At 43.6% G+C, this 20848-nt stretch overlaps 1 protein-coding gene across 1 annotated transcript in view; it reads left to right on the forward strand.

The window, feature by feature from the left end:
* FRMD4B (FERM domain containing 4B) overlaps nucleotides 1-20848 on the forward strand; it is a 216578-nt gene that overhangs the window by 73867 nt on the left and 121863 nt on the right. The window contains exon 4 of the mRNA XM_003264875.4: nucleotides 8439-8531. Within this exon, the coding sequence (XP_003264923.2) occupies nucleotides 8439-8531 (93 nt within the window). The remainder of the gene's footprint in view (nucleotides 1-8438; nucleotides 8532-20848) is intronic.

Below are 20848 nucleotides of genomic sequence, written 5' to 3' on the forward strand. Positions count from 1 at the left end.
TGTGTGTGTGTGTCTGTGTGTCTGTGTGTATCTGTCTCTCTTTTTTATGGCAGCCCAATTTGCCTACATTATATGCAGCCCGATACATTATCAGAGGAATCCTTCCACTTTCTGCAGATAATTTCCAAAGAGTTCCTTAAATGTTAAAATGCAAGAAGATGTGTTCCAGACATAAAATATGTTGGCCAACCACCCAGCATTCTTTTCATAATGCTGCCAATTTAAATATTTTTCAGTTCTTCAGTTTAATCAGGTGGACAATCATCTCAAGAAGGAGTTAACTTGCTTTTAACACCTTGTGGCTTCTGATTATTCCCAGCCTGGGTGGGCTGTGAGCCTAGGATCTCCAGGATATGCCAGCAGGCTCAGGACTTGCGCTGGGCAAAAACCAGGCAGCTGAATTATCAGGAGGAATAGAAAAACCTGAAAACTTGATTCTGGACTGAGGATGTTTCCCAAAGAGGGCTCAACAAGGCAGAAGAGAGTACACTAGACATCTCTCACCTCACTCTGAATCACTCAACAGCTACCATTTGAGAGGCTCTGTATGACCTGTCCTCTACTGGATGAAATGGGAAATGCCGACATCCATAGCTAGCACCAGCTCCTGCGAATCAGTGATTGAACACGCACACACATAGGCTGAATCCAAATGTGGATGAAATCATAGCAAACAGTGTAAGACATAAAGCCATAAATATACAATGGCTAGGTTATATGGTATAAACTGTAACTGCTATAAGCACTATAATTTAGGCAGAGGTTGCATAGAATAGGGGTTAACAACATGAATATTGGAGTAATTTATTCATTGAAAAAATATTGGCTGGGTGTGTAGTTCATGCTTGTAATCCCTGCACTTTGGAGGGCCGAGATGGGCATATCCCTTGAGTCCAGGAGTTTCAGAGCCACCTAGGCAACATAGGGAGACCCCGTCTCTACAAAAAAAAATTTTTAAAAATCAGGCAGGCATGGTGACACACATCTGTAGTCCCAGCTACTCGGGAGGCTGAGGTGGGAGGACAACTTGAGCCCAGGAGGTTGAGGCTGCAGTGAGCTATGATGATGGCACTACTGCCATCCAGCCTGGGCGACAGAGTGAGACCTTGTCTCAAGTATATATATATTTACATTAAGAGTGGCTCACACCTGTTATCCTAGCACTTTTGGAGACCAAGGGAGGGAGTATTGCATGAGGCCAGGAGTTCAAGACCAGCCTAGGCAACATAGTGAGACCCCATCTCTACCAAAAAAAAAAAAACTTAAAAATCAGCCAGGTGTGGTGATGTGCAACTCCAGTCCTAGCCACTCGGGAGGCTGAGGCTGAGGTGGGAGGATTGCGTGAGCCTAGGAGTTCAAGGCTACAGTGAGTTTATGATCACGCCACTGCACACCAGCCTAGGCAATGGAGCAAGACCCCATCTCTAAAAATAGAAAATAAAATATTTTTTGAATGCCCGCTCAATGCCAGGTGTTGTTGTGGATCACAAGGATTCAGCTAGGAGTAACACAGACAAGGCCCCTGCTTTTATGGAGCCCATATTGCAATGCTATAGTTTAGCATAACAAGTAAACAGACAGATAAATCAAAGGAATATCAGCGATTATAAGTGCATTGAAGAACATAAAAGGCCATGACCAAGAAAACTTGGAGTCAGTTTTAGGCAAGGTAGGCTAGGACAGGATCTAGGAGGTGACATGTAATGAAAAGCAAGAACCAGTTCTACAAAAATTTGGGGAGGCATTACAAACAAAAACCAGTGCAAAAGTCCTGAGGTGGGGCTGACATGACTTTTGTGATTTGTTTTTTGAGAAAGAAAAAACAAGGCCGGGCACAGTGGCTCACACCTCTAATCCCAGCACTTTGGGAGGCTGAGGCAGTCAGATCACTTGAGCCTAGGAATTCCAGACCAGCCTGGGCAACATGGTGAAACCCCATCTCTACTAAAAATACAAAAACATTAAGGGGGCATGGTGGCGCACACCTGTAGTCCCATCTCCTCAGGAGGCTTAGGTGGGAGGATTGTGTGAGCCCAGAAAGTGGAGGTGGCAGTGAGCCGTGATCTCACCACTGCACTCCAGCCCAAGTGACAGAGTGAGATCCTGTCCCAAACAAAAACAAAGCCAGTGTGATGAGAGTACAAAGATTAAGCGGGAAAGTGGTACAAGATGAGGGTTGAGAGGGAAGTAGGAGCGGGTATCAGAGAATGTTGATAGCTAGCTGTGTGACCTTAGATCAGTTACTTAACGTCTCTGACACTCAAGTTTTCTCATCTGTACACTGCACATAATAATAGTGCCTTGGCTGGGCGCGGTGGCTCACGCTTGTATTCCCAGCACTTTGGGAGGCCGAGGCGGGCGGATCACGAGGTCTGGAGATCGAGACCACGGTGAAACCCCGTCTCTATTAAAAAATACAAAAAATTAGCCGGGCGTGGTGGCGGGCGCCTGTAGTCCCAGCTACTCGGAGAGGCTGAGGCAGGAGAATGGCGTGAACCCGGGAGGCAGAGCTTGCAGTGAGCCGAGATTGTGCCACTGCACTCCAGCCTGGGCGACAGAGCGAGACTCCGTCTCAAAAAAAATAAAATAAAATAAAATAATAGTGCCTTATATAGTATGTACTACATAAGGCACCTATAATAGGGTACTAGTATTCAATACTATTAAATCAGGTAAGGTATGCAGAGCATATAGCACAGGCCTACAATAAAAGGGAGCTATCAGCCCAATGTATTGCAATAAGGGAGTGTTAAGAAGGAAACTGAAGGAGGGCTGGTGTAGGCGTCACACAGACAAGTAACTAAAATTGGATCTTGTAGGTAAGGTAGACTTTAAATAGATGGGAGGGGAGATGGGAGGTGACATTCTAGGCAAGAGTTATTTTGTGGGCAAATGCATGAACGTGGCAACGAACAAGGTACATTTGCCCGAGGGTGAAGACGTTGGCCTGATCATGGGGACAAGATCATAGGTGAGCCTTGTTAGTCACACGGATGGAGGAGGCACACCCAGGCCGTGGAAGGATGTTATAGGGAGGAGGAATGAGGCTTTTGACTTGCAGTGTCAGAGGTCCCTCAGACCGCAAGGTTTGTGGCAGACTGGAAAAGAGGGTCCTGGCCACATGGGAGGTTTCAGGAAAAGCTCCAAGCTCAGTTGAATGTAAACCAGACAGTGCAAAAGTAAGGGGTTCAGACTGTAAGACCTTCTCTTCAGAAAGAAAAGAAATAGTAGGCCGGGTATGGTGGCTCATGCCTGTAATCTCAACACTTTGGAGGCCGAGGCAGGTGGACCACCTGAGGTCAGGAGTTTGAGACCAGCCTGGGCAACCCGGCAAAACCCCGTCTGTACTAAAAATACAGAAATTAGCTGGGCGTGGTGGCGGGCGCCTGTAATCCCAGCTACTCAGGCACCTGAGGCATGAGGATCGCTTGAACCTGGGAGGTGGAGGTTGCAGTGAACCGAGATTGTGCCACTCCAGCCTGGGTGACAAAGCGAGACTCTGTCCAAAAAGGAAAAGAAAAGGAATAGTAGGAATGACTTCGTTCAATTATTTGGGCCACCCTTCTCGTTGTCTGCCCTGAGATTTCTTTCTCAAAACTACGCTGGGAGAAGAATGGCTCACACAGCCTGTTTCCCAGTTACCTCCTTTGGCTCAACCAAAGGAGATAACTATAATTATGGTCTTTCCAAGAACCCCGGCTCCAAAATGTCCTCTGTGCACTCCCCTGCAAGTGACGGCAGAGTCTCTTTTTGAGTTATGACCAGTTTGGGGAGGTGTCTCCTGGCTCTAGTTGTGTTTATTTTCAGAAGAAGTATGAGCAGGACTGTTGAGGGGGTGGAAATTGGCCATTTCTACCTTTCTGGGGAGCGGGCCTGGAAAATTGCTTATGTCTAAGGGTGTCTCCTTGGAATGTCTTGGTCACAAGCCTAGTTCTTTTTCTTTATCTGGTAAATATTTTTGGAAAGTATTTTCTTTCAGCACTTCCCTCCTGCCTCCCTTCGCCCCCGTAAAACCACTGAGTGAGGGCCATCTGAGTTGTATTTTCCAGCCTAGATGCCACATGCGTCTTTTGCCTTTGGTAAAGCTGAAAGGAACATTTTGTCAATGGAAGTAGCTACTGTCTACAACTCATACACAGACCAAGAGAAGAAACGGAAAAATAGACGGCAATTACGTAATAAAAGCAGTGATGATGACCAACAACAGATTCAAGGTCACGTTACTGGGAGAGGGAAGCGTTTCGGAGATTACGCTTGTTAGGGCCTTGCGCAGCTCGGTGTGCAAAGTGAGTCTTCCACCCCTAGAGGGCAGTCACGGCCCTCCTGAGGCACCAGCCCTTCAGGTCACCATAATGGTTCCATCTCTTCACCTATTTCATTTTTCGTTTTGCCTTCTCATGTTTTGAAAGGCTTTGCTAAATAAGCTTTGTTTACCAAGAAATAACAGATAGACTTTACAACACAACTGTGACTTTTGATCACTGTCTCTTCCAGTGGGACTGTGACAATGGGCCTTCTGTTTATACAATTCTAGCCAAAAATAAAACTTGCTTTGCAGTTGGTCTGCACTCCTGATAGGGGTGGATATGACTGTCTTTTTAAGATATTGGTTAGATCTATTATATTTGCTGACGGGAAGATTTGACAAAAGCAAGTTATAAGCAATAAATAACCTTGATTATATTTGGTTGAATTATGGGCATTTTTTAAAAAGTTCTTCCAGACTTTTTCCTATTGATGAGATTGTGGGTAGATTTTTTAAAATCTAATTTGTAATTTATCCTTTTAAAAAACTATTTCATATTATATATGCATGAATATCTTCTTTAACGTCATGGTTGAGTCCATTCCCTTTTGATTACTTTCCCACTGCAACTGTAGTTTCTTCCACAGAGGTAACCAGTACTAGCAAGTTGCTGTGTTACTCTCCAGAAATATATCTAAAAATGTTCATCAATATTTAATAGTGTTTTGAATGTGCATCTGTGGTTATCATAATTGGTTTATGCTGTATATGTTATTGTACAACTTGCTTCATTCATTCATAGACACCATTCCATAGAAGTTCATACAAATATACATTATGCTTTCAATTTATTTTTAGAGACAGGGTCTCTCTCTGTTTCCCAGGCTGGAGTGCAGTGGCATGATCATAGCTCTCTGCAGCCTTGAATTCCTGGGCTCCAGTGATCCTCCTGCCTCAACCTCCTGAAATGCTGAGATTACAGGTGTGAGCCACCATGTCTAGCCTGTTATGCTTTTAAAATGATACATCTTTCCTAAGAAAACTTTTGAGATCTGATACTGTAAAATATGTTATGTATTTTAAGACACACATTTAAACGTCTGTGAAATTGGGATGTGTCTTTAAATCAGTGGCATCCTAAACTTGATGAAATATAGTGTAAGACTCTCTTCACGTCAGTCTCCTATCTTATTTTGTTTTACACACAAATGCAGTAGTTCTAAGAACCTTCCCTTGTGTTACTTAATCAGCTTCTTTATCTTTATAATATTCCTGCAAGGAAAGCTGGGAACAGGTATCAGAAGCCTTGTCTTGTAACTATGGAAACAAAGACACACTCTTTACAGCATTGAACCTGCTAAGTGTCAGAGACTGAGTCAGAAGTCATTATAAAAGCTGATTCAACCCTCTGGTCTCATTTTCTCCAGTACTGAAAGTCCTAGGTGCTTTTATATACAAGTCCACTGGGTGGGGTGGCGGGTGGGGGGAAGAAGAAAGGAAGCCCTGGTTTCAAATCCCAGCTCTAGCACTTTCCTCACTGGCTTATTGTAAAATATAGCTTTAATGTATAAAGCGTTCCAGCTTGGTTGGCACAGAGTCATTACTCAATAGAGAGTAGCTATTGTTATTGTTACTACTACTCATATTATTGTTTATGCTCGCTTTTCCTGTCTACTTATAATGAATACAGCTTAGAATTTTTTGATTTTGTTTTTTAATTTTTTACTCAAGGACCAAAATAGGTTTGAAAATGTCTTCTGGCCCATTGTATATTTTATTACATTTTGACACACTATCCCACCACCATCAGCATGTTCTTAGATTGAATTGTATGTCAGCGAGTAAAAGGGGGTCTATGCCCTCTGGGAATTTACAGCCTGAAATGGATGGACTAGTTGGACAACCTCAGAAAAGGCACGTAAACAGTTCTGAGCGCCAGTGTCATCAATCCTTTTGATCCCTCAGTGGTCAAAATCTAGGCAGAACTGTTTATGAACTTGGTGAGGCTCTTGAGTAAATAAAATAAGCAAGTACATGCTTAAATCTCAGTAAGCCCATAATATATACACAGAAGTGGCACTCAGAGAGTATTCAGCCCTGTATTTTTTTTTTTTTTTTTTTTTTTTTTTTTGAGATTGAGTCTTGCTCTGTCGCGTAGGCTGGAGTGTAGTGGCATGACCTCGGTTCACTGCAACCTCTGCCTTCTGGCTTCAAGTGATTCTCCTGCCTCAGCCTCCTAAGTAGCTGGGATTACAGGCACCCGCCACCATGCCCAGCTAATTTTTGTATGTTTAGTAGAGACGGGGTTTCACCATGTTGGCCAGGCTGGTCTTAAACTCCTGACCTCAAGTGATCTGCCCAACTTGGCCTCCCAAAGTGCCAAAGTGCTGGGATTACAGGCATGAGCCACTGTGCCCGGGCTTTTTTTTTTTTTTTTTTTTTTTTTTGAGACAAGTTCTCCCTCTGTTGTCCAGACTATGGTGCAGTAGCACAATCATAGCTCACTGCAGCCTCAAACTCCTGGGCTCAAGCAATCCTCCCACTTTAGCCAATCCTCCCACCTCACCCTCCTAAAGTGCTGGGATTAGAGGCATGAGCCACCTTGCCTAGCACCAACCCTGTACTTTTTAAAAAAACTGTGGCATTGTTATGTGTCTGGTTTTTTGTTTTTGTTTTTGCTTTTGTTTTGAGACGGGGTCTCATTCTGTTGCCTAGGCTGGAATGCAGTGGCACGATCACAGCTCACTGCAGCCTTGACTTCCCTGGGCCCAAGTGATCCTCCCACTTCAGCCTCCATAGTAGCTGGGACAACAGGCACGCACCACCAAACTAGGCTAATTTTTTTCTGTATTCTTTGTAGAAATCGGGTTTCACATGTTGCCCAGGCTAGTCTCAAATTCCTGGGCTCAGGCAATCTGCGTGCCTTGGCCTCCCAAGTGCTAGGATTACACGTGCTAGACGTGAGCCACCACACCCAGCCTGTGTGTTTTATTTCATTGAACCAGAAGTTTTCTCCTTCTTGATTAACTAAAATGTTTCATATTTCATAAAAATTTAATATTAACGTATGGCCTAGTTTTTTACCTCAAAAGTCAACTAGTGTTATCAGTGTTTTGTTTTTCCTCTCAGATTTTTGTAATATATACATGCACGTATGTGTGCTTGTTCTTTGTTTAATTTTAAAAATGGCCATATACTTGCTGTTATGCATCTCGCTTTTTCATTTAATATCATATCTTGGAAATTGTTCAAAATAGGTTTATAAAGAGGCTCTCTGGCTTTTTTTTTTTTTTTTAATACAGGGTCTGGTTTCGTTGCCCAGGCTGGAGTACAGTGGCTGTTCACAGCCGTGATCACGGCACACTGCAGCCTCAAACATCTGGGCTCGAGCGATCATCCTGCGTCAGTTTCCTGAATAACTGGGACTACATGTGTGCACCATCACGCCGGTGTTCTTCAGCCTATTTTATGGCTGCATTGTATTTCACTCTATAGCTTTTTTTGTTCGTTTGTTTTGGGGGGTTTTGGGGAGGTTTGTTTGTTTGTTTTTTTTTTAGATGGAGTTTCACTCTTGTTGCCCAGGGTGGAGTGCAATGGTGCAATCTCGGCTCACTGCAACCTCCGCCTCCCGGGTTCAAGTGATTCTCCTGCCTCAGCCTCCCGAGTAGCTAGGATTACAGGCACGTGCCACCATGCCTGGCTAATTTTTTTTATTTTAGTAGAGACAGGGTTTTAACATGTTAGCCAGGCTGGTCTCGAACTCCTGACCTCAGGTGATCTGCCCGCCTTGGCCTCCCAAAGTGCTGGGATTACAGGCATGAGCCACTGTGCCTGCCCACTCTATAGTTTTAAATAATTTTCTTTAACAATATCCTCTTGGACATTGAAGTTATTTCCACCCCTTTTGCTATTTCAAATGTTGCTACAGTGAGTGATTTCATATACAAATTATTTCTCACATGTGCAGGTTTACCTTGATATACTCCTGGAAATGGAAATGCTGGTTCAGAAGCAATTGCTTTCATAGTTTGGAAAGAAATTGCTGAGTTGGTCTCATTACGAGTTGTAACAGGTTTTGCTCCTACCATCGGTGTATGAGAGCAACTATTTCGCCACAGCTTTGCCAACACTGTATGTTGTTGAACTTTTCTGACTTTCTGTTGAATCCTTTTTCTTTGCTTTGCTCTCACAGAGGTCAGCAGAACTGGCTACAGTTAGATCACCGAGTTCTTGACCACGATTTGCCCAAGAAACCAGGCCCAACCATTTTGCACTTTGCTGTGAGGTATGTATCCACAGACCCAGTTAGCATCCCTCTTTTTTTGCTGTTATTTTTGGTTTTTTGTGTGTTTTCTTTTCTATTTTTTATATTTCTGGTGATTAGAGATAGCAAATAAAAAGAGAAGAGACCTATCAAAACATTATCATGTGAAAGAGATTCTCTACTGTCTTGGTCTGAGGACCAAGTTACCATAGATACTGTAGAGCTGTTTTCTTTGAAGATGAAGGATAGAGTCACCTTCCTTTATTCCTCAAAGCCTCTTAGATCAATTTAAAGCTGAAAAACATGGGTAATACATTTTAATACATAAGCCTGTTTCTCACTCAACATATTTTTAAGATTCTTCTTATTTGAAATATGACAAACATTTGCTATTACATTTTACGTTAGCAATAATGTTTTCTACAGACTTAGAAATAATTGAATTCTATACAATTTGATGCCTTAATTGGAATAGAGCATAAAATGCAAACAAATGCTCATGGAAAGAATTAACAGTACAGGGATCTTAATTCCACTCACATGCAGAGAGACTGCTGAAAATAATGCAGAGTCCTTGACTTGTTCTCTGAGGTCTGCTTGCGCAAGTCACTTAACTGTATCCTGAAATAGATGCGTTCACCTAAATCAGTAATTTCTCAAATCCATCTCATGTTAGAACTATTTTTTTTAGTTCACATTCTAAAATAAATAAAATGTTATAAGATGTAATACTGGCCAGGCACAGTGGCTCATGACTGTGATTCCAGCACCTTGGGAGGCTGAGGCAGGTGGATCACTTGAGGTTAGGAGTTTGAGAACAGCCTGGCCAACATGGCGAAACCTCATCTCTACTAAAAATACAAAAAAAAAAATTAGCTGAACTTGGTGGTGTGTGCCTGTAATCCCAGCTACTCGTGAGGCTGAGGCATAAGGATCGCTTGAACCCAGAGGCAGAGGTTGCAATGAGCCAAGATCGTACCACTGCACTCCAGCCTGGACAACAGTGAGACTCCGTCTCATGAACAAAACAAAAACAAAACAAAACAAAACCAAAAAACAAGAAGTAATACCTATGTTTCTCTACCTAGCTTGAGGTGAAATCATTACTGATTGAGCTGAAAGCCCTTCTTGTGTACTGACCCCCTCTCCCCACTTTCCTATGTTTGATGAAAAATTTTATGATAAATTTTGCTCCCCTTCTTAGAAAAATAGGGTAAGTTATTTGATGAATTAAATTATTTTTTCTTTGCAACCTGGATATCTTCCCTTGGCTATATGAAAATCTATTTATTTAAGCATTTAGGCTATTTCTGGTTGTTATTAAAATTCAGGTTGCAGCTGGCCAGGCACGGTGACTCACGCCTTTAATGGAACTTTGGGAGGCCAAGGTAGGCAGATCACTTGAGGTCAGGAGTGCAAGACCAGTCTGGCCAACATGGGGAAACCCCATCTCTACTAAAAATACAAAAAATTAGCCAGGCTTGGTGGCGGGCACCTGTAATCCCAGCTACTCCAGAGGCTGAGGCAGGAGAATAGCTTGAACCCAGGAGGTGGAGGTTGCAGTGAGCCAAGATCACACTATTGCACTCCAGAATGGAGAAAAGAGTGAGACTCCATCGCCAAAAAACAAAAACAAAACAATAGGTTGCACTTAACATCCTTGCACTTTCATCTTTTGTGCATGTGGTGTAGTGTTTCTGTAGTGTTCTCTACTCAATGAAAGCATTATGTCTTCAGAAAATCTAACAAGTACCATCTAGGTAGCAACCAGATTTGTGCAGATGATTTGACAGCTAATATCTGGTCTGTTTTGGGTCACAGAATACCAAAGGAGTAAACCCTATCTCCCTTTCTGTACAGTCATTCATAGGGCACTCTATCTTCTCCAGGCAGGTTCCTGAAATTCCAGAGTGGCCTGCTGCTTGTTCATGAGTTTCAGCACTTACTTGGAGTGTTATCTCAAGAGCGTCCCACAATCACTTCGCATTACTTTCCCCTAACTACGTGCATGGTTAAACCCTTATCAAGTTTTTAATTATTCACTTAGTTCTTCCTCCCAACAGTATAGTGAGATCATAATAGTCTTTGTTATTATTCTAATTAAGTAGTTGTTTTTACTCCAATTTAATTAAGGAAATGATAAAGGAAAAGCACACACCAAAGAATTTTGTGAACTGACCGAGGTCACTGTGGAATGTAGCTGGTTCTGTGGAGGTCTTGCAAATGGGGTTGTCTTGTGCTCCAGTGAAGGGAGTTGCTCCTCAGAGGGTCTCTAGCCTCCTCTTTGGAGAAAACAGAACTATTGGTAATACTTGTGTCTTAGCAGACACCATCAACAAATCTCCAGGTTGCCTGTTTGACTGAAGAATAGAGAGCCAAATATAGCATTTGGTTCTGTCTTGATGTCCGCTCATTTTAGGATCCTCTGGAAGTGCGGGGGACCTCTTTTGAGATTGGGGTCCTCACCTCTTGCTTCAGCACAGTACTGCTGCGTGCACTGGCACATGGAGCACAGAAGCCCCTCATTCATGGACACCAAGGTGTGTGGTCACCAAATAGTTAATGCACAATGAAAAAGAATTCGCTTCAGTGATAGCACATTAAAGCATGTGTACCGCTGTTATTTTCAATGCAAACAATTAGAAATGTCCTAATGCCAACAACGAAGATAGCTTCAGTAGGTTATGGTGGCACTTTTATAGTAAACAATGAATCACTTCAACAAAGGAGATTAGATGAAAAAGTACCTTGTAATTCAGAGCTTCTCCAGAAGGAGAGGCAGGGCATATCTGAATCATCTTGGGAATTTTTTCAAACTATACACAGTTACTCCCCTCCAACTCCACATTCCTGGCCCAGATTCTGATATAGTGCCATGGAGGGAGGGGTGCATTGTCGAGCCCCCTCTCCACCCCTCCTCTTATAAATCATTACTTTAATAAGTCACTGTTATCAGTGATGTTGTCATGTATCTCATCGCTCATGCATCTTAGGAGATAAGATACATTATATCTGAAAAAGATAGGGAATGAGTGTCCTTCTGTAACAGAGATTCCTATCTATGCCATGGAAAGTTCCAAGTGATCACATTGAGGATTTTTGAAGTTGGTATGTTTTATAAACCTATATAGATCTATAAATACTGAGAAAATTCCTGGAAGGAGCTACACCAAGCTGTGAAGAAATATTTCTTCCTTACTTCATTCATTATGTTTTGGAGTTTTGCTATGTTGTGCTCTGCCCCATTCTAGGTCTGAGGACCCGATAGTGAAGAAGGCAAAAATCTCTACCATCATAGTCAGCATACACAGAAAGAAATGCATTCATTATATAATAACAGTTTGTCCATTCATCTGATAAATAGTTGCTGATTTCCTGCTGTGTGTCTGGCCCTGTGCTAGGTGCTGGGAATATAGCAGTGGTAGAAGAAAATGACAAAATCCTGCAGCCATAAAGCACACAGCCTGATGGAAAGAGACTGCCACTAAGTACAGTAAACCCCTGCAAGGTATCTTATGTGAGGGGTTATGGAGAAAACTCCATTAGGGAGGAGGAAAAGGGAATATTAGCAATGCCGGGGTTGTCATTCAAATACAATGGTCAGGGAAGGCCTCTCAAAGAAGGTGGCATTGAGCAAAGGCATACAGGAGAGGAGACAAGGACCCAGGACACAGGCCCATTTCTGGGGAAGTTTCTTCTGGGCCGGGGGAACAGCAGGTGCACAGACAGGTTGGCAAGAGCATGCCTGGTGTGTACCAGCCCCTGGAAGGAAGTCATGTATCTGGAGAGAACCTATAAAAGGGAAGTGAGTAGGAGTTGGCATGGGGTTGGCCTGTAGAGCATTGGGGCCTGCAGGTTTTGAGCTTGAGAGCATAACCAATTTCCATTTTAAACAGACTCACTCTGGCTGCTGGGTTGACGACAGACCGGAATGGGGCAGGAGGGCACAGCAAGACCAGTTAGTAAGCTGTTGCAATGGTCCAGGCCAGAGATGAGTAGGGTGGACCAGACTGAGTCTCACTCACTACACGTTCACTGGAGATGGTGCAAGTTGGTTATGAGAATTGAGGAGAGAGCAGGGGATACAAAATGATTTTGCAAAACATTATGCAAATGTAAGAAAATATTTTATTTATTGTAGCATTTATTAAAAAGAAAAATTCCATGAGATCTTGCTCTCAAGAAGTTTTCTCTCTACTGAAATGTAGCATAAACTCTGCAGCAGGCCCTAGGCTGTTTGAAAAGTATTGTCTCATTTACTCCTGAGCTAAACCCTGAGGTCCTACAGATTTGAAGCGTTAATAAATATCTGGTTTATATCCCCCAGGATAGAGGGAGGAGCTCAGAAACATATGCTGCTTCTGCACAGAGAAATGAAAATATTTAAAGCAAAGGCACATAGTGTTCCCTTTACGACTTCAAGATTAAACCTTTGTCTTCCTTTTTCCAGTTATAAAATCTCAAAGAGGTGTGCTAAATATGTGTGTGACCTCTGTGTGTATAGACGCACCATAATTTATTTAGGTACCATAATTTATTTAACCAGTTCTCTATTTCCATGGGAGTCCAAACTCCCTGAGGTTTCTGGGGGACTTCCCCAGGCTGGGGGTTGTTATCTGGCTGCCATAAATTATATTCCACAAACATATGAGCCTCTTGGTAATGCAGCCCAGATGTGAACATTTGAAAGGCTTGACGGTGAGGAGCAAGCAAGCATTTAAATAGGAGTGCAGGGCCTTGGCGTGACCCCACTGGAAATGCTCATATTCCCTCAGGGGAGGGCAACCTGAGGTGGCTCAGGCCGGTACCACCCTGTTCCAGTCAAAGGCAGAATCTTGGCATCTTTCATCCCCCTTATTATTTTTGTTGTTGTTGTTTTTCATTTCATTTGGTCTTCCCTCTTCTTCTGCCTTCTTTTCCTCCTCCTCTTTCCAAGTGACTTTTGCTGGGTCCTAGGACTGCATGTGTCCACTCAATGGTACCCTAAAGCATTGTCTGCCACACGCAGGGCTGAGAAGAACTCACTTTCCCACTGTAGCAGGAAACCCGAGGCAGACTGCTACCTCTGGGTGAAAATTGCTGCAAACATGGAGCCCTTGAATTCAAGACTGCTGACTGCCTTCTCATCGCTCCTGGCCTGGTCTTTGGAACATTAGATCTTTAGAAAGAGTTTAACTCAAGGAAGCATCATGACTACAACCCATGAGTCCTCATCATTCCACCAGAATTTTTTTAAGGAGAGCCAAATACACGTGACACATAAAGACAGACTGTAGTAAAGGGGGAGGCTTATTGATATAGAAACATGCTCCCAATATATTCTAGGTGAAAGAAGTAGACCACAAAAAGTCCATGCAATGTGATAACACTCTTTGTAGAATATTTTATAAAACATCTGTATAGATAGAAACTAAGTTTAAAATGTTAACAATAGTTAATCTCTAGGTAGAAGGATTGTAGGGATGATTTTTATTTTCTTCTTTTTTGGTCATCTGTATTTTTTCCTACAATGAACATATTACTTGAGCAAATTTTTTAAATGCAATTGTGAAAAGTGATAAGAGGAAGAAAGGATACAATGTTTGTGACCAGATAACCATGCATTTGTTTAAAGCCATCAGACAGTAGGTGATTTATAATAACGAGAGGACTGGAAAGTTCATCTTTTCATGGAGGAATGTGATTTAAAGGCCCTGAGAAACAACTGATTCCTCCTACTTAGGCTGAGCCGAGGCTACTTGAGGGAGGTGTGCAAGTTAGCCAGAGGTCTTTGCCCATCTGTCACACTCCCATCTGAATGCACAATACCCCAGACCATGGGAACTACGAAGGCCAGTTGCCTCAGTATCACCCATGACCCCTAACTGGCCCAGCCTATTCTGAACTTCCAGGCAGGCGGTTAATGGCCTTCATCTTTGAGGATCCAACATCCTAATTCACACAAGAGTTCAAGAGAGACACAGGATCCTCAGAAGCACATGCTCGATCACGATTCCAGTTTCTTACAGGATTCTATTTCTTGGTGTATTCCCTGGGCAAGTATCAGAAATTATTTTTAGAATTCTGCTCACTCCCCTCGCAAACCTTTCAGTCCTGTTTTTTGGTGGGTGTGCCTGTGTTTCCACAGTTTTAAGAAACAGATGGGCCATGAACACTTAAAGGATGTGTGTGTCTGTCTGTCTGTGTGTGTGTGTCTCAGGACAATGAAGAGGCAACATCAAAAGTAAAGAAATCGTATTGGGGGGGCGGGCACAATGACTCATGCTTGCAATCCCAGCACTTTGGGAGGCTGAGGTGGGTGGATCACGAGGTCAGGAGTTCGAGAACAGCCTGGCCAACATGACAAAACCCCGTCTCTACTAAAAATACAAAAATTAGCTGGGCGTGGTGGTGCACACCTGTAGTCCCAGCTACACGGGAGGCTGAGGCAGGAGAATCACTTGAATCTGGGATGCAGAGGTTGCAGTGAGCCAAGATCATGCCATTGCACTCCAGCCTGGGCAACAGAGCAAGACCCTGTCTCCAAAAGAAAAAAAGAAAGAAAGAAACCATATTGTAAAGGGTGAAAGAAGCTGTAGAGCACAGAAATTAGAAGCTCAGTTTTCAGTGCAGGGTTTCACCGTAGCAGCACTATTGACACTGAGGACCAGGCCATTCTTTGTAGTAGGGAGCTAAGCCGTGCTGTAGGATCTTTAGCAGCATCCCTGGTCTCCACTTACTGACGTCAATAATGCTCCCAGGCGGGCACTGTGGCTCACACCTGTAATCCCAGCACTTGGGGAGGCCAAGGCAGGTGGAGCACTTGAGTCCAGTTCAAGTCCAGCCCGGGCAACATGGTGAAACTCTGTCTCTACAAAAAATACAAAAATTAGCCTCGCATGGTAGTGCGTGCCTGCAGTCACAGCTACTCAGGAGGCTGAGGCAGGAGGATGGCTTGAGCCCAGGAAGTTGAGGCTGCAGTGAGCGGTAATCAGGCCACTGCACTCTAGCCCAGGCAGCAGAGCAAGACCCTGTGTCAAAATAAACAGTAACACTCCCCAAGTGCTGACAGTCAAATAATGTCTTCAGCGCTGGTAAACACCCCCACCCAAACATTGAGAACAGAGCTTTAGCATCATTCTTAGGTTCATAGTCCAGCTCTTCCACTTACTCACTGTGTAGCTTCTGGCACCCTCTTGGGCCTGTTTCATCACCTATAAAATGAAGCTGGTGGTAGCACCCACCTACTTTGGGGGTTGTTGGAGGATTACAAGTGCTAAAAGGTATTGTAGACCCTCTATAAATGTTAACTATTTTTATGTTCTAAATAACAGGCTGCCTCAACCACATGTTCAGTGGGCGAAACATTCTATCATGTTTTTGTCACAGCCTTTGAATATGAAAGATTTGGGATTGTCTGGCTTGGGTCTGACCCATTCCCCTTTGCACTGGGTGAAAGATCTTATCATTTATTTTCATTATTCACTGTGCCCAGATGTTACCTCCCCACTTTTCTCCCCTGCCTCCCCTCCCCACTCCCTCTCAAAGCATCTGTCCCTGATTCCCTGTGGAGGACTAGAGCAGGCTGTTTTAAAGCAGAGGAGAGGCAAGCACTTGGAATTCACATGCCCCTGACACTTCAGGTTGCCTAGGGGAGAAAACTCTCTCCCCTTCCTGGCAGGTCACAGCAAGGCCCTGACTCCTTTGGGCCTCCAGCTCTTCTAGATAACTCAGAAAGAGTCATGTTGTGGGAAAGGAGCAAGAGGGCAGGTTCCTACAGGCTTCCCAGGAGGCCCTCTCTGGTTCTAGCCATGTCTGGAAATCAGAAATGAGGAAGAGCATTCCTGGCAGAGAAGCACGTTGTAGAAGCAAACAGTGCTTCCCCTGGGAATTCTCCAAGACTGTTCCCCTCCCACAGATGAAAGGGAACATATTGGACTCCCAAAAGCACTGCATAATGGCTTGCAGAAAGTGATGTGTTTGGAGAAAGTGAAATACACTTAAATTACACTTCAGCCTTCAGCATTATAAAGTGAGATATGACTACCTTGCAGGGTCATTACAAGCAATAAGCAGAGATCTCCCTGCTCAGAATGTGGATGAGGCGCTGATAGAAATCTACCTAGGCATGTGGCTGCAGTTAAATGCCTGAAATTACTCATGATGACTAAATGAAACCCAGAATGAGGTGTTTTGATTTAGCCCTCGCTGGACGCCAGTCACAAACTCAGCATTGTTCAGAATGCAAAATAATTGAGCAGTTCTTGCCCAATTCACCTTCTTTGAAGGTACCACCGGGACCTCGCAAAGGCCCTGGGAAACAAAGAAACCATGCTCAGTTGAGGAAGAAAAGTCAAAACTGGTTAGAAGAGCATTGGTTTCACACTATTTTCTCATTTTGTGTTAAAACAGACATTTTTGTAGCATTTATTTCTTTGAGAGAAAGAACTTAGGAAAGATACTTGGATTTTTTTTTTTTTTTTTTGAGACAGAATCTTGTTCTGTCACCCAGGCTAGAGTGCAGTGGCAGGATCTCAACTCACTGCAACCTCCTTCTCCCAGGTTCAAGCGATTCTCCTGCCTCAGCCTCCTGAGTAGCTAGGACTAAAGGCATATGCCACCAAACCCAGCTAATTTTTGTATTTTTAGTAGAAATGAGTTTTCACCATGGTGGCCAGGCTGGTCTCGAACTCCTGGCCTCAAGTAATCTGCCTGCCTTGGCCTCCCAAAATGTTGGGAATTCTGGCATGAGCCGCGCCTGGCCAGATACTTGGAATTTTTATTCTGGTTGTTACAGTTAAAGTTTTAAAGAAGTTCCCAACTAAGTCAGTGCCTTTTATTACAGTCACATCGGTAGAGAGATAATAATATTCTAATAATCACCGCCACTCACTGGCTGCTAAACTACATGCCACCTGCTACGTTAAGTACATTTCAAACCCTCTCATTTCTCCAGTGTGTGGGGCAAGAGAGGTAAGAGGCACTGAGAGCAGAGCAGCTACCCCAAGACCTCAAGACTGATCAGCACTGGAGCTAGGATTCAAACTAATGTCTCTCCCGCTCCCTAGTGTTGACTTGTGACCACTAGAAATAAATACCACAAGATGACAATACTGGCCACGTAAATTTAAGCGACTCTTCAAAGGACAGCCACTTCCAAACAACTGGGTGTTGTGCTCTTTGACATCCATGTGTTGCCATCTGGCTGGCAGGGCTGTGTCCCTTCCAGCCGTCTTTGTCATGTCACTGTGGTGTAATGTTCTGTCATCACTAATGAGTGGTTAAGCCAACCAAGAAAGGAAAAAAAATGCTAGTGGGCGGAGCCCAAATAGCAGTGACAAAACGTTCCTGAGCAAATTCTCAAGAAATTACACTTGTGAAGCTGAAGTTTGTCTCCAAAATGTGTGCCTATTCAAAAAGCCTGGGTTCTTTCTGAAGCTGAAAAATTAACCATGGGCTTCGACTTAACAAAACCTTAGTGAAATCGCTCACAGTAAGCGTGCAAATAGGAAATAGTATCCTTTTGCAAAAAAAAAAAAAAAAAAGGCTGAAAGAAAAGGTCTTTATGAATCTGGGATAGTCCATTTCATGTCATTAAGAAGCCCTAGATTTTGTTTTCAGTTCGTGGTGTGTGTTGATAGGTGTGCCTGAAGAGCCATTTTCCCCAAAGCCCGTATGTACTTTTCATACACTCCATAAATATGAAGTGATTACAATGGCCCCCTTGAGGGAGAGATGGAATCGTGGATTCAGAAAGCTGGTAATGCGATGCCTAGGCAGGAGGCACCAGGGCTGGTCGCCAGAAAGTAGTGGGAAATAAGATAGGGACCTGTTTACTGGGACTAGGATGTAGTGAGGGGCCTGGGCTCCAAAAACAAGGTGAACCCAGTTTCTAGTACAAAGGTATCTGTTCAGAGTTGGATGCGCTACAAATTGATTTGGCGCCAAGCTACCCAGCAACCTGTATGTGGTTTCTGCAGTGCTCAAAGACTAGCAAGAGGATTAGTTTGGCTAATATGCTCTCCGCCTGGAGTGCCCTTCCTACCTTTGTTACCTGGTGAACTCATGCATTCTTTAAGACTCAGCTCAACTGTCCCCTCTCCTGTGGTGTGTAGTCCTATGGATTTCAGTTTGGCAGCATTCTCCCCTTAATTCATAAGCTGAGTTAATTACATCAGGCTGGTGGGCCCCCACAGCATTCTGAACATGTTATATTTCATTTTGATTGTTATTGTAGGAAAGCATTATATCATATTGGCTTGGAATATGAACTTAGAAGTCTAACAGCCCTCAGTTTGAGTCATGGCTCCACTACTTGCTGGCTGTATGGCCTAAAGAAGAAGACTTGACATCTCTGTATCTAAGTTTTCTCATCTGTAAAATGGGCTCATAATTTGTTGCCTACTGCATCTGGTGGTACCAAAGATGGAAAAAAAAAAAAAAAAAGGATTCCTGTAGAGCACTTTGTATTATCCCTAGCACAGAAGAAGCCCTCTATTAACTTGGGTTCTTTAGTTGCCAGCAACAGAATTACTTGTGGCTAACAAACAAAACGGAAGGAAAACTGAATTGACAAAGACTCAGAAAACACAGGGATGAGGCTTCTGCAGGGATCTAGGGAGCAGAAACCAAGGGACAATTTCATCAGAGTGCTGTTAGCAGAATAAATAGGCTCCAACCATCTTTGATCTTTAGGTCATTCTAATCATGTTTATTCTCCAGGGTGAGAAGCTGACTGGCCTAGCTTGGGTCACCTACCCACACCGTGATGAAGGAGTTTTAGTAGAGCAGAAAAAATGTGTCCCGGTGTCCCCCAAGCAGGTCTTACCCATCTGGTCAGCATCACTCATTTATATCCAGGCAGTGATCCTTACGACTTTTGCATATGTGACTGTTGCCATAGGCCAGTGCAGCTTTACTTATTAAATGTCACAATCACAGAACTCTTTTTTTATAAGTTTTGGAGGCAATGGGAAAATTCAAGTGAAGACTAAATTTTAAATAATATTAAGACATTCTTAGGAGCTTTGTTAGTGTGAAAATTCACTGACCCCGTGTTTTTAATACAGTCCCTGTTAGAGATGTCTAATGAAGTAATTAAAAGTGAAGGAAAAATATAATCTTAGAAATTTCAAGTAGAAGGCAGATGTTGAGTTCTACTAATCTGACCTAGGATTTTTTTAGAGCAGGGAGATCTCTTCCTCTGGAAAGGGCTTCCCCTTCTTTTTTTTTTTTTTTTCTTGAGACGGAGTCTCGCTCTGTCGCCCAGGCTGGAGTGCAGTGGCGCAATCTCGGCTCACTGCAAGCTCCGCCTCCCGGGTTCACGCCATTCTCCTGCCTCAGCCTCTCCGAGTAGCTGGGACTACAGGCACCCGCCACCACGCCCGGCTAATTTTTTGTATTTTTTTTTAGTAGAGACGGGGTTTCCCCGTGGTCTCGATCTCCTGACCTCGTGATCCGCCCGCCTCGGCCTCCCAAAGTGCTGGGATTACAAGCATGAGCCACCGCGCCCGGCCGGGCTTCCCCTTCTGAGACTACTCTAACTTTTAAAAAGATGTTTTATAGGTTAATCAAAATCCTTCAACTTAAGCCTTTTGCCATGGTTTTGCTTATTGAAGCAATAGAGAACACACGTACTTCTATGTATGTTAACATTTTGATGAAAACATCACACTTGTCTTATTTTTCTGCCAATTTTTTACATGGTTGAGATGCCCACAATTAGTAAGGTTCAGCTTCCTGCTGATTGCTGGTTGAGTGAACTGGGAGTGGCAGCCCAGGAGGAGATGTTGGTTAAGAGCACTGTCCACAGAGTCAAAGTCATTGTCCCAGACCAAGACCTAGTCCCACCAGTAGGCAGATCTCTAAAACTCAGAGTCTGCGTCTGTGAAATCGGGGTCATGATAGGTTCCTCCCCAAGGCGGTTGTGATAATTAAATGAGAGAACAATCGGGAAGCACTTAGCACATTGCAGGCACCTTAGTAAGAGCTCGGGGAAAACGTTAGCTGGGATCCTGCAGCTGCCCTTGATTAGGCTGCCCACTGGAAGCCTGCTCATATTATCTTCATTGATAGGGATACAAATGCATGGGAAAGCCAAGAAAGCAGGAAACAGCCACCAGCAAGTAGCTGAACTGGAAGGTTCTTGGAGGTGCACAGAAACTTGTGTAACATGGGTCATCTCAGCCCTGTAGCAGCACCCAACCTCTGGTCTGCCTCACTTTGGTGTCTGCCATCACAAGTGACTTGGCTACCCTGCTTCAGTCCATCAACTCCTGCTGTGGACTCTTGTCCCTCTCTACTTCATGGCTTCTGCTGCCTCGTGATTTCTGCTTAGTGCCTTTCTCTGCCTCCACTGA

The sequence above is a fragment of the Nomascus leucogenys genome, chromosome 21 (assembly GCF_006542625.1).
Source record: "Nomascus leucogenys isolate Asia chromosome 21, Asia_NLE_v1, whole genome shotgun sequence".
NCBI lineage: Eukaryota > Metazoa > Chordata > Mammalia > Primates > Hylobatidae > Nomascus > Nomascus leucogenys.